This window comes from Oratosquilla oratoria, chromosome 1 (assembly GCF_046742065.1).
Source record: "Oratosquilla oratoria isolate Oo_2021 chromosome 1, ASM4674206v1, whole genome shotgun sequence".
In the NCBI taxonomy this organism is placed as follows: domain Eukaryota; kingdom Metazoa; phylum Arthropoda; class Malacostraca; order Stomatopoda; family Squillidae; genus Oratosquilla; species Oratosquilla oratoria.
In genome coordinates this window covers 71917012-71930261 of record NC_134777.1, presented here as the reverse complement: position 1 = coordinate 71930261, position 13250 = coordinate 71917012, and the positions used below count along the sequence as shown (strand labels likewise).

Genomic DNA, 13250 nt, shown 5'->3' with positions numbered 1-13250 from the left:
GTCGCTCGAGTCATTCTTTCACCACTATCAGCTCCCGAAGGTTGATGTGTAGTGACCTTCTATCTTCCGACCATCCCTGGCAAGCTTGATGTCTCCAGCTCGACTGGAAGCCCCACCCCATGTCCGAGGCATCCGCCGCCCTTGCCATTGAAGGTGGGGGCGGGGACTATGGGACCGATCGGCGCAGGGCCCCCGACCAAAGCCAGGGACGCAACAAGCTGTGGACTGCTGAGGGTACCGGCCCGGGCAGGTCGCGCGGGAGGAGCGGTATGCTACTGTCGACCTCCCGTGCTGCCAGCCATCAGCGCACCAAGCAGCCCAGTGGAAGGGCCGGGGTCGCGAAGTTGAGGCAACCCAACAGCCCCCCCCCCCACACACACACACCAACGGCGGGAGAACGTGTGAGAGAAGCACGCCCTCTAGACGCAGTGGAGCGCCCGAAGAGCGCTGACTGTGTCCCACTCAATCCCGAGCCAATAAAGTCTGTGTGGGAGAGAGGGCAGACCCGTCCCAGTCCACCCCGAACTCCACGTCTGCCAACACTCTCAGAGCCACCGAGATGTCAGCCGATGCACCCTCCCCGGTGGGCAAATGCATCAACCAGCCATCTAGGTACATTAGTGTGGAGACGCTCGCTTCCGTCCAGCGTGCGCCTACCACTCTCATTAGTTTCGTGAAGATCCTCAGGGTAAGCGAGAGTCCAAAAGGAAATCTGGTAAAATGATACGTCTCCCTCCTTACCTGGAACATCAGGAAACGGCGATATCGGGGGTGGATGGGGAAATGCCAATCTGCATCCTCAAGGTCCAGGGATGCTAACCCAACTCCCTCCCGGAGTACTGACCGGACCTGAGCCACCGACACCATCTTGAATTGCAGGGGTTTCAAGAATTTGTTCAGTGCGCTCAGGTTCATAGCCAGTCTCGTTTTTCCTGGGCCTTTCTTACTGTGCTGCCAGACATATACAGTAAACTCACAATAGGCATCTGCTAGACATGGTCATAAGTACGGGTGGTTGTAACTTGCATACGTTGTAACTCTGATAGTGACTGTATTCCAGTATATGGTAATAGGTAAGTCTCAATTTTGCAATTTTAATATCTAGCTTATCTTGCAAAATATATCCATACATTATAACTTAGGTGTATCCCCATATTTACAATTGTTTTTGATATTTGTTTTCTTATATTATTTTTAAAAATCACTTCTATGTAATAAACATTCAATATTCCCTATCAACAGTACCACAACCTCCCAAGATTGAAGTTATAACTACAGTCACAAACAAAATTTATGTTCAAATGAAGCCCACAACAGCTGATGATACTACACCTATCCTTGGCTACACACTGCATTACAAGCCTGATTTTAGCGACTGGGAAAATGTTACAGTTTCAGCCTCCATTTCCAAGTACAACCTGACAGATCTGCGGTGTAGCTCTCAATACAAGATTTATGCTACAGCCTTTAACAAGTTAGTTTTTTGCTTTGTTTTTTTAAGATAAACATTGGTGCAAGCACTGAACCTTGTGGAACTCCACTGGTCACTGCTCTCCATCCTAACATTTTATCCTTTACTTCTGTCCTCATGTATCTTCTCCTGATATAATTAAAAAATCTTTCATCCAAGCAAGTAGTTAGCCTCTTAATCTACCAATCTCCACACAAGTTGATTGTGAAGTACTTTATCAAAAGCCTTTTATAGGTCAAAGTACACACATTCCATGCCACCCTCCCTTTCTTGCACCACATTGATTACTCTTGAATAAAAGCTTAAAATTTCTGACTTACATGACCAGTTTTGCCATATCGTTATATTTGGATATAAGGTGTTCCCCCATTTTCATTCTTACGTAAAGTCCTCTTTCTATTCCAATATCATGTTTCAGCCTGTCCGTCTTCCATCTGGGAGTATTGCTATTCTTCCATATTGACTTGAGGAGGGAAATGTATTTCGTGCATTTAGAATTAAATTTGTTAGATTACTATACATTCCATCCAAATCGCTGACCTGGCTGTTGACCCCGCACCCACAAGTGACCTGACCCAAGGTATGCATACCCTCTGTGACCTGACCCCCTGACCTGCTAATGATGTCTGGACTGACCATGTATCTGACCCTGTCACAGCCCCCTGTTTGAGACATTTTAATTGGGATATATAAGGCAGGGTTATGCTTGTCATGTCATAATACACCATGGAAGTCATCAAGAGTAACAAGGGCAGCCTGAAACTGTGCCATGAAGAATATCTCTACACCAGAAAAATCAAGACCAAGAACACCATCTGCTGGTAGTGTCCCAACCATGCTTCATTTTTCTGCAAAGGAGCAATGAGATTCAAGATTTGGGACTTGTCTGACTGTATAGATCTGATGAAGGCATCAAGTTCTGTGGTATGCTGGATAGACTTGCTTTATTGCCCCTGGATGATGATGCTGGTATGGATTACCTCAAGAACAACACACCTGATGGACTGGAGGACCTTGTCACATACTTTGATTCAACCTACGTTGAATCAAAGTACAAAAACCAAGCATGTTGACATTAGCTTTCACAATGTTAAGGACTTTATTGGCAAGAAAATGTTAAGCTTGAAATATTATCCATCTGACGGAATGATTACAGATATTTTCACAAAAGCTCTTAATCCTGATTAGTTTTTAAAATTGGGAGATATGCTTGGTATAATTTAACTTTTTGAATTATGCCATTATGAGAAGGAGTGTTGAATAATATTATCATAAGGAGAAATAAGGAAGGATGAGGTGAAGGCAGTTGTAAAGATGATGAAAGCAGGTAAGGCACCTGGTCTGGATGGATGTCATGCAGAATGTCTGAAAAAGGGAGGTTCAGTGATGGTGGACTGGTTGGTGAGATTATTTAATGTTTGCTGGAGAGAGGGTAGAGTACCGGAGGACTGGAGTAGTGCCTGTATAGTTCCTCTTTACAAGGGAAAAGGGGACAAGTGTGAATGTAGTAATTTCAGAGGGATTAGCCTGTTGAGTGTAGTAGGGAAGGCTTATGGGAGAATCTTAATTGAGAGGATTAGGAGAGGAACAGAAGGAGTAATTGGTGAGGAACAGTGTGGATTTAGGACGGGTAGAGGTTGTGTAGATCAGATCTTTGTGGTAAGACAGATATGTGAGAAAGCTATAGGAAAGGGGAAGGATGTTTTTTGGGCTTTTATGGATCTGGAAAAGGCTTATGATAGGGTAGACAGAAAGGCACTGTGGGAGGTTATGCAGATTTATGGGATAGGAGGAAAGCTTTTGGGAGCTGTCAAGAGTTTTTATGTGAGTAGTAGAGCATGTGTTAGGATTGGAAATGGAGAGAGTGAGTGGTTTGAAGTAAAGGTGGGACTTCGTCAAGGATGTGTTATGTCGCCCTGGCTGTTCAACTTATACATGGATGGGGTGGTGCGAGAGGTGAATGCTAGGGTAGTGAGGCAGGGATTGGAGATGGTTAAAGAAAATGGAGAAAAGTGGGAGGTGAGCCAGCTGTTGTTTGCAGACGACACTGCGCTTGTGGCAGGGTCAGAGGAGGGATTGAGGAAGCTGGTGGCAGAGTTTGGGAGAGTATGTGATAGAAGAAAGCTAAAGATAAATGTGGGTAAAAGTAAGGTGATGAGATGTACAAGGGGTGAAAGTGGCAGTAGACTGGAAGTGAACATTAAGGGAGAGCGACTGGAGGAAGTGGATAGTTTTAGATACTTGGGTGCAAGTGTAGCAGGAAAAGGTGGAGTGAAGGTGGAGGTAGAATGTAGATTGAGAGAAGCGAGTAAATGCCTTGGTGGTTTAAAGAGTGTAATGAGAAATAGACATTTGGGAATGGATGCGAAGAGGAGACTGTATGAAGGAGTGATTGTGCCAACAGCATTGTATGGGGCAGAAACGTGGAACATAAGAGAAGAAGAGAGAAGGAGTTTGAATGTGTTTGAGATGAGGTGTCTGAGAAGTATGGTGGGGGTTACTAGGCTAGATAGAGTGAGAAATGAGGAGGTGAGGAGGAGAACAGGGGTGAAAAAGGATTTGGGAGATAGGGTTGATGAAAGAATATTAGGATGGTTTGGACACATGGAAAGAATGAGTGAAGAAAGACTAGTAAAAGAGGTATGGAAGGCAGATGTGGAGGGAGTGAACATGAGGGGACGTCCTAGGATGAGGTGGATGGATGGGGTGAAGGGGGCTTTGGGGAAGAGGGGAATGTCTGTTGAGGAAGGAAGGGAGAGGACGGAAGACAGAGGTGAGTGGAGAATGGTTGTATATGGATGATGTTGTGACTGCATGAGGAGGAATGGGCGGGGGGGTGGGGGGTGGGGTAGTATGTGTGAGTAAATTTTGACGCAGCCCGAAGGGATTTCTCCCCGTCCTCTCCTTATATGCAAAGGGGGACGGAGAGGGGGGGTCGCCGATTAAATGAAGCGGCCTTGCTGTGGATGTACTGTGTCTTGCGACACTGCTTCTGACCCAGGGCGGTGGGCAGGGTGCAGGGATGACCCGTCATCCAGGAGGTGCTCAGATGAGAGGAAGGGTGGGAGGGGTGTGGAGTGTATTTAGGGATGAAATGGGTGGGAGTGTTTTTATGCCTTTCCCTTTTTGGCTACCTCCCTTGGAAGGGGGAAAAAGCCTTGGTATATGTATGTATGTATGTATAAAAACATAATTCCATTGATTGATTTTTTTAATAGTGATTCATTAAATGTTTTATACCTACATATAACATGTTTATTTTTGTTAAAATTCTGCTAGGTATATAACATGAGGCGGTTGCCATATACTAGCACCAGCGCTTTGCTTCTCAATCATGACTGAGCACTGACAGAGCAAAGGTGTTATTTTCTTTTTCTCTGCTGCATTATTTTTTTAAAGGAGTGTCATGTACTGTACTTTTGTGTTCTATCAAAAGGATTAGTTATTGGGTGTCAAGTGTTGTTTGCACCCTGATACACAAATAGTTCCATAAGCTCATATAACTTTCAATTCCTTTATCCATATCATTAATATATATAGCAAACATTATTGGGGCCAGAACTGTTCCTTGTGGAACTCCACTAATCACTTCATCCCAATTAGTGTTTGTCTCTTATCACCACTCATTTTTCTTTTATGCAAGAAGTCTTCCATCCACTTCAGCAGTTTGCCCTGTATTCCTCCTTTAGTTTCTAATTTCTTTAGCAATTTCATATGTCACCTTATCAAAAACTTTTTTCAGGTCTAGAAATGCATAATCAGCCCATCCATCTCTCTAGTATTACATCTATTACCCTTGAATAGAAACACATTAAGTTTGTGACGCATGATCGTCTTGTCTAAATCCAAATTGCCTTGGATTTAGTACATTGTTTTTTTCCAAATGCCTTACCCATCTAATTTTGATCATTCTTTCACAAATTTTAGCTATCGTACTTGTAAGAGAGACCGGTCTATAGTTAGTAGGGTCTTCCTTGTTTCCCCCTTTATATATTGGCACTATATTTGCTCTTTTCCAATCTTCTGGAACTTTTCCTTCTTTCAATGAACTGCTTATTAGACTATATATTTTGTCTGTTAGTTCATTCCTGCATTGTCTCAAAATCCAGTTTGCCATTTCATCTGGTCCATGCAATTTTCTGACATCAAGGTTACTCAAGTGATTCATTATTTCTTTCCTTGTTACTTCTCTCTCTTTCATAGGAGGGACTTTCTCCTCCCACTCGATATGTCTAGGTTGTATGTTCTCCCTCGTAAACACAGATTTAAAAAGCTTGTTCATAATTTCTGCCATCTCTATTTCCTCTGTGTATTCAACTCCTCCTTGTCGTAGTTTCTCTAGTTCTTGTTTGTTTTTCAGTTTGTTGTTTACAAATCTGTAAAATAGTTTTGGTTGATCTTTACATTTTTCTATGACATCTTTTTCATATTTTCTCTTTTCTTCTCTGCACACTTGTACATATTGATTTCTATAACTAGTATATATTTTCCATTTTTCACATTTTTTGTCTTTTTCATTTCATCTAAGCTTTATCCCTTTTGTCTTTTAACTCCCTACATCTTTTGTTGTACCAACACTTTACATATCCTTTCTCTTGTTTTTGTCTTGGAACATACTTTTCCACTCCTTTATAAATTTTTGTCAAAATATTCCAATTCTACTATTGTTTCCTCCTTGTGTATCCTTTCCCAGTCAGCTTTTTGAAAGAATTCTCTTATTTTATCAAAATTTGTTTTTCTATACCTCAATTTTCCTTTTCTATATTGCTCATTTCTTTTCATGTATTTTTTCCTCATTTAGTTCAAGTTCAACCAATATGTGGTCACTTTTAATTATTGGTGTCTTATATTCAATCTTGGCCACTATTTCAGGTTCTGATGTGATTATTAGGTCCAGTCTTGATGGTTCTTCCTCAATTCTATACCTAGTATTGTCTTGTATCCATTGCATCATTGTATGTTCTATAGTCATATCAAGTAGTACATTTCCCCATAGGTCATCTCCACCCTTCACTGTCATCTCTTCCCAGCAGATTTCTTTACAGTTAAAGTCACACATTATAACTATTCCTCCATCTTCCATTATCCTAGTGTTACCCTTGTGTCTTCTAACATTTGTTTTGTTCTCTCTCTTCCCACAAAGCCATTTTAGGAGGCACATAATTTACTATAAACTTCCTGCTCTTCCCATCCCTGTCCTCTTCCATCATAATCATCTCTACTCTATTCTTTCCATATGTGACATTCCTCACATTTATATCCTTCTTAGTCAGGAACATAACTCCACCCCCTTCTTTTACCTCTGTTTCTAATCCAATAATTATATGCACCATGCCCTATGCTGTTGCGTGGTAGTGGACCTTTTAATTTTGTCTCTACAATTCCCATTATGTCCGATTCTTTTTCCTTCAGGTAATCACTGAGGGTTTAGGAAGAAATGTCAATGTAATAGTACTGGGAGACCTTAATGCTAGGGTGGGAAATGGTCCAATCGATGGAGTGGTTGGGAAGTGTGGAGTTCCAGGAAAGAATCGTAGTGGATAGTTGATGGTGGAAATGTGTCTAGAAAGAGAGTTGATGATAGCAAATACAGTGTTTCGGAAGAAAGTCAAGCATAAGTACACATGGGAGAGGGTGGTGGAGGGAAGGGTGGTAGATAGAGCGCTAATGGATTATGTAGTGGTAAATAGGATTATGATAGGAAGAGTTAAGGATGTACATGTGCTAAGGGGAGAGAGTGAGGGAATATCAGATCATTTTCTGGTGGAAGGTAAGCTGAGAGTGGAGGATAGATGGAGAAGGAGGAAAGGGACAAAAGGTAGGGAGGTTCTTAGAGTGAACTCCTTGAATGAAAAGGAAAAGGAGAAGGAGTACGAAAAGAAGCTGAAGGAGGAGTGGGAGGGAGTAAAGGATAGAGCAGAGATGGGTGTGGATGCGTTATGTCGCCCTGGCTGTTCAACTTATACATGGATGGAGTGGTGCGAGAGGTGAATGCTAGGGTAGTGAGTCAGGGATTGGAGATGGTTAAAGAAAATGGAGAAAAGTGGGAGGTGAGCCAGCTGTTGTTTGCGGACGACACTGCGCTTGTGGCAGGGTCAGAGGAGGGATTGAGGAAGCTGGTGGCAGAGTTTGGGAGAGTATGTGATAGAAGAAAGCTAAAGATAAATGTGGGTAAAAGTAAGGTGATGAGATGTACAAGGGGTGAAAGTGGCAGTAGACTGGAAGTGAACATTAAGGGAGAGCGACTGGAGGAAGTGGATAGTTTTAGATACTTGGGTGCAAGTGTAGCAGGAAAAGGTGGAGTGAAGGTGGAGGTAGAATGTAGATTGAGAGAAGCGAGTAAATGCCTTGGTGGTTTAAAGAGTGTAATGAGGAATAGACATTTGGGAATGGATGCGAAGAGGAGACTGTATGAAGGAGTGATTGTGCCAACAGCACTGTATGGGGCAGAAACGTGGAACATAAGAGAAGAAGAGAAGGAGTTTGAATGTGTTTGAGATGAGGTGTCTGAGAAGTATGGTGGGGGTTACTAGGCTGGATAGAGTGAGAAATGAGGAGGTGAGGAGGAGAACAGGGGTAAAAAAGGATTTGGGAGATAGGGTTGATGAAAGAATATTAGGATGGTTTGGACACATGGAAAGAATGAGTGAAGAAAGACTAGTAAAAGAGGTATGGAAGGCAGATGTGGAGGGAGTGAACATGAGGGGACGTCCTAGGATGAGGTGGATGGATGGGGTGAAGGGGGCTTTGGGGAAAAGGGGAATGTCTGTTGAGGAAGGGAGAGGACGGAAGACAGAGGTGAGTGGAGAATGGTTGTATATGGATGATGTTGTGACTGCATGAGGAGGAATGGGCGGGGGGGTGGGGGTGGGGTAGTATGTGTGAGTAAATTTTGACGCAGCCCGAAGGGATTTCTCCCCGTCCTCGCCTTATTTGCAAAGGGGGACGGAGAGGGGGGGTCGCCGATTAAATGAAGCGGCCTTGCTGTGGATGTACTGTGTCTTGCGACACTGCTTCTGACCCAGGGCGGTGGGCAGGGTGCAGGGATGACCCGTCATCCAGGAGGTGCTCAGATGAGAGGAAGGGTGGGAGAGGTGTGGAGGGTATTTAGGGATGAAATGGGTGGGAGTGTTTTTATGCCTTTCCCTTTTTGGCTACCTCCCTTGGAAGGGGGAAAAAGCCTTGGTATATGAAAATATGTATATGAAAAATCACTGACTTCGATCAAGCCTGTTATTAAGCCATCTATGTTTGTGTAAGACATTTTCTATTTTCTGCTACTTCCATCATGTTTTCTGTTTCCTTTCCATTTTTCTCTACTATGAACCATTTCCTCACTTTCATATTCACTACTCTCCAATAGAATTTCTCTCTGACTGTTCTTTTCTTGTTTTTTTCCTTAGCTTCTAATCTTTTTGTTTTCTCATCCTCTTTCCTCTTTATTCATTTCTCTTTATATCCATACCTGTTTATATTGATCACTGTTTGCTAATTTCCCTGTTTTTGCTCAAATATTTTCTGCTGTCGTTTGTGACCTGAATTTAACCTTAATTGGTCTGGTCTTATCTATATTGTATTTCCATTTTCTATATATTTCTTCAATTTCTTTCCCTGTTTCTTGTTCATCCTTTTGAACTACTAATATGCTCTTTACCTTTTCCTTCTCTTTTACTCTTTTGGTCCTATTTGGATTATGCTTCTCTTCCATCCCTAATATAATTATACATTCCTTTTTGTCCACTAAGTCTCTTACTATATTCTCCTTCTCTCTCATCACTTTAATAACTGTCCTTAGTTTGTTCTTTCATCTGTTGTGTCACTATATCTCTAAATACAATTTTGTTGTTCTCTTGGACTTTTCTCCAATCCTGTGCTTCTTTTGCTATTGACTCTTTATTCTCTTTATTCTTCTTCTTTAATTCCTCATTCTTATCTTTTACTTCTTTTAACTGTCTTTTTAATTGTATTTCTTTAGTTAGGTTTTGATTCTCCTTCTCTAGTTCTTCCAGTTTATCAACTCTTTGTGTAACTAGTGTTTATTGGTTAAACCTAACCTTCCATGCTTCGTTTTTTTTTTTTTTTTTTTTTTTTTTCTTTTTTTTTTCCTGCTCTAGACTTACTAGTCGGGGAGATTGTCATCTCCTCCCTCATTAAATCCATAACTACAGTTATCTTCTCTTTCCACTGAGCTGCTATTATCTGTATTTTGTTTTTGACACCTTCCCTGTTCTACCTCGTCTGTGTGTTCTGCACACCTTTTGTTGACACCCCTTCTAATGTCCAGGGCCCATTCATCCCCTTCCTCATTTCCTTCCATTTTCCTCAGTAATCCCTTTCTCCTTTTTCTTCACCTTCCCACTACACCACGAGCTTTCCCCTTCCCTACTAATACAACAAAGGTACTCTCTTGTTGTTGAGATCGACGAAACTTAATTTTTCCTGGAGTTCCAACACTCAATGTCACTTCGACCGATGTGTGTGTGTGTACTTACATAATTGTAGTATGCAGGAAAGGAGCAAGGCTTGCTGGGTTCTGTCTCCTATTTTCTAATTTTCTAACATACCTAGACTCAAATTCATGTATAGCTCCACCTTAATCTATATCCTCAATTTCCAATCATCATATTGTCTGGTAGAGGAAATCTCCATTCATAGAGAAATTATGATACTTAATTGTACTGTGACTGTCCCTCCATTGCTGTCTTCCCACTCTTGTTACTGTCCTGTACCACTTTGAATACTCATTTTCTTATTTTGCCAAACCCTGTGGTAGGGAAAAAGAATACTGCCACCAAGTCTTCCCACTTGAGTCATAAAAGGCAACAAAAACGGGCTGGGGATAGGGCTAAGCATCCTTCTCCCTGTAGCCCCACAAGGGACATTCCTAGAAAAAGTAAAGGCATAAGAAGGTCTGGGAGGACTTTTCCAACCAGAACCCTAAGGTTTGGGTCTTTTAATGTGCATGGATGTGGTACAGATTAAAGTAAAAGGGAAGAGATAGGCAGTATGTTTGTGAAAAGAAAGATGGATGTGTTGGCAATGAGTGAAACTAGGTTGAAAAAAGAGGGGCGGGTTTGAGTTTGGGAATGTAGTTGGAAGGGTCTCAGGAGTGAAGAGAAGGTGAGGGAGAGAAGGGGTGGCTATACTAGTAAGTGAAGAGATAGGTAAACGTGTGATGGAGTGGAATGATTTTTGTTTTTTTTTTTTTTTTTTTTTTTTTTTTTTTTTTTTTTTTTTTTTTTTTTTTTTTTTTTTTTTTTTTTTTTTTTTTTTAAGGTTACTGTGGCTAAAGGTAAAACTTGGAAGGGAGATGTGGGTTTTTCGTAAGCGCATATGGGTCTGGTAGTGAGGAGTGTAGAGGAAAGGGAGGCTTTTTGGATATATTTAAATGAGTGCATACTGGGTTTAGGGAGAAATGTCGATGTAGTGGTATTGGAAGACCTAAATGCTAGGGTAAGAAATGATCCAATAGACGGAGTGGTTGGGAAATGTGGAGTTCCAGGAAAGAATCATAGTGGAAAATTGATGGTAGAAATGTGTCTAGAAAGAGAGTTGGTGATAGCAAATACAGTGTTTAGGAAGAAAGTCAAGCATAAGTACACATGGGAGAGGGTGGTGGATGGAAGGGTGGTAGATAGGGCATTAATGGACTATATAGTGGTAACCAGGAGAATAGTAGGAAGAGTTAAGGATGTACATGTTCTAAGGGGAGAGAGTGGGGGAATATCAGATAATTTTTTGGTGGAAGGTAAGTTGAGAGTGGAGAATAGATGGAGAAAGAGGAAAAGGACAGAAGGTAGAGAGGTGCTTAAAGTAAACTGCTTAAATGAGAAAGAAAAGGAGTACAATAAGAAGCTGAGAGAGGAATAGGAGGTAGTAAAGGATAGAGTAGACTAGGAGTGCAGGAGGAATGGGGATGGTTCAAGGAAGGCATCACAAGGTGTGCAAAGATGGTGTGTGGAACAAGGAAGAAATAGAAGGGTAGTGTAACCGCTTTGTTTACAGTACAACGCTTCTATTCAGGGCATGGCAGCACTGCTGCGGCCACTTATGTAACTGGTTTGGGGAGCTACATGTGGGGGGACTTAGTGTGGGCGGGAAATACCTTGGTGGTGATTTCTTCTTTATTAACAATATGATCTGGTTAACTATAACAGGCTACAATTAAGTCCTTTGACCATAATATTCTAAGTGCCAGGCCTTGACCTTGGGCTCTCACCTGAGTAGGTGTCTGCCTTCTGCCATGTTCGTGACCTGGGCAGATCTGTGTCTGGCAGGCTCTTGACCTGGCCAGCTCTGGCATCTGGCAGGCTCTTGACCTAACCAGCTCTGGTGTCTGGTAGGCTCTTGACCTGACCAGCTCTAGAGGTCTCGGTGGCATAGACGTCCAATAATAAAGGGGGTTAGTGGGTTGTCGTATGTGACACATGTTAGTTAATAATTATTGGCACAAGTGTTACTTTCATATATAGGGGTTAGCCATGTGGTTGGTGGGTGTGGTTAGACTTGGTGTGTGTATCTTAGCTTACGGGTAATGTAATTGGGGTAGGCTATAAGAAGGGGGTTCAAATGGATCTGTTTGGTGACATTAGGAATCTTCATGTGGCGACATCCTCTTGTCTTACTTTGTGCTTTGCAATAGGGAAACATGTGAAGTCTGCAAGATGCAAATCTTGCTCAAAACAAGTCCCATGTTGCATGTATGTGGATCACGTGCATGGTTGGTGACAGTTACAGTAGTGAGTGATGGGATGAGGAAGCAAAGAAGGTTGTAGAAGAGCTTCCTTCTTTCACACACCTCAAACTCTGTCACTTCCTCAATCCCTCCTCTGATCCTGTTACAAGCAGTGTCATCAGCAAACAACAACTGGCTCACCTCCCACTATTCCCCATTTTCTTTGATCATCTCCAACCCCTGACCCACTACCCTTGCATTCACCTCTTGCACCACCCCATCCATGTAAAGATTGAACAGCCAGGGCGACATAACACATCCCTGATAAAGTCCCACCTTTACCTCAAACCATTCACTCTCTCCATTTTTAATCCTAACACAAACTCTACTACTCTCATAAAAACTCTTGACTGCTCTTAACAGTTTTTCTCCTATCCCATATATCTGCAGTACCTCCCACAATGCCTTCCTGTCTACCCTGTTTTAAGCCTTTTCCAGATCCATAAAGCGCAAAAAACATCCTTAGCTTTTCCTATAGTTTTCTCACATATTTGTCTTACCACAAAAATCTGATCTACACAACCCCTACCTGTCCTAAACCCACACCGTTCCTCACCAATTATTCCCTTTGTTCCTCTCCTAATCCTCTCAATCAAGACCCTCCCATATGCTTCCCAACTACACTCAAACTACTACACTCACACTTGTCCCCCTTTCCTTTGTAAAGAGGAACTATACAGGCACTCCTCCAGTCCTCCAGCACTCTACCCTCTCTTAAACAAACATTAAATAACCTTATCAGCCAGTCCACCATAACTGTACCTCCTTTCTTCAGACATTCTGCATGGCATCCATCCAACCCAGGTGCCTTACCTGCTCTCATCATCCTAACAGCTGCTTTCACTTCATCCTTCCCTATTTCTTCTCCATTTTCCTCACTCATCACTCTCATTTTCTTAGTGCTTTCCACTGCAACTACCTTTCCCTCCATATCCTCCTTCACATTTAGCAACTCCCTAAAATACTCTGCCCACCTTCCTTTCACTGCCTTCTCTTCCATTATCATCTCTCCATCTGCACCTTTTACCTTTTCTTCTCTACTTG

General features: G+C 42.2%; 1 protein-coding gene across 8 annotated transcripts in view; it reads left to right on the top strand.

The window, feature by feature from the left end:
• LOC143039346 (cell adhesion molecule Dscam1-like) overlaps window positions 1-13250 on the top strand; it is a 283763-nt gene that overhangs the window by 214743 nt on the left and 55770 nt on the right. For 7 of the 8 annotated variants that reach the window (XM_076209353.1, XM_076209263.1, XM_076209795.1 and 4 more), the window contains exon 31: window positions 1243-1474. The exons of the other annotated variant lie outside the window; for it this stretch is intronic. In XM_076209353.1, the coding sequence (XP_076065468.1) occupies window positions 1243-1474 (232 nt within the window). The remainder of the gene's footprint in view (window positions 1-1242; window positions 1475-13250) is intronic. 8 annotated transcript variants of the gene reach the window in all.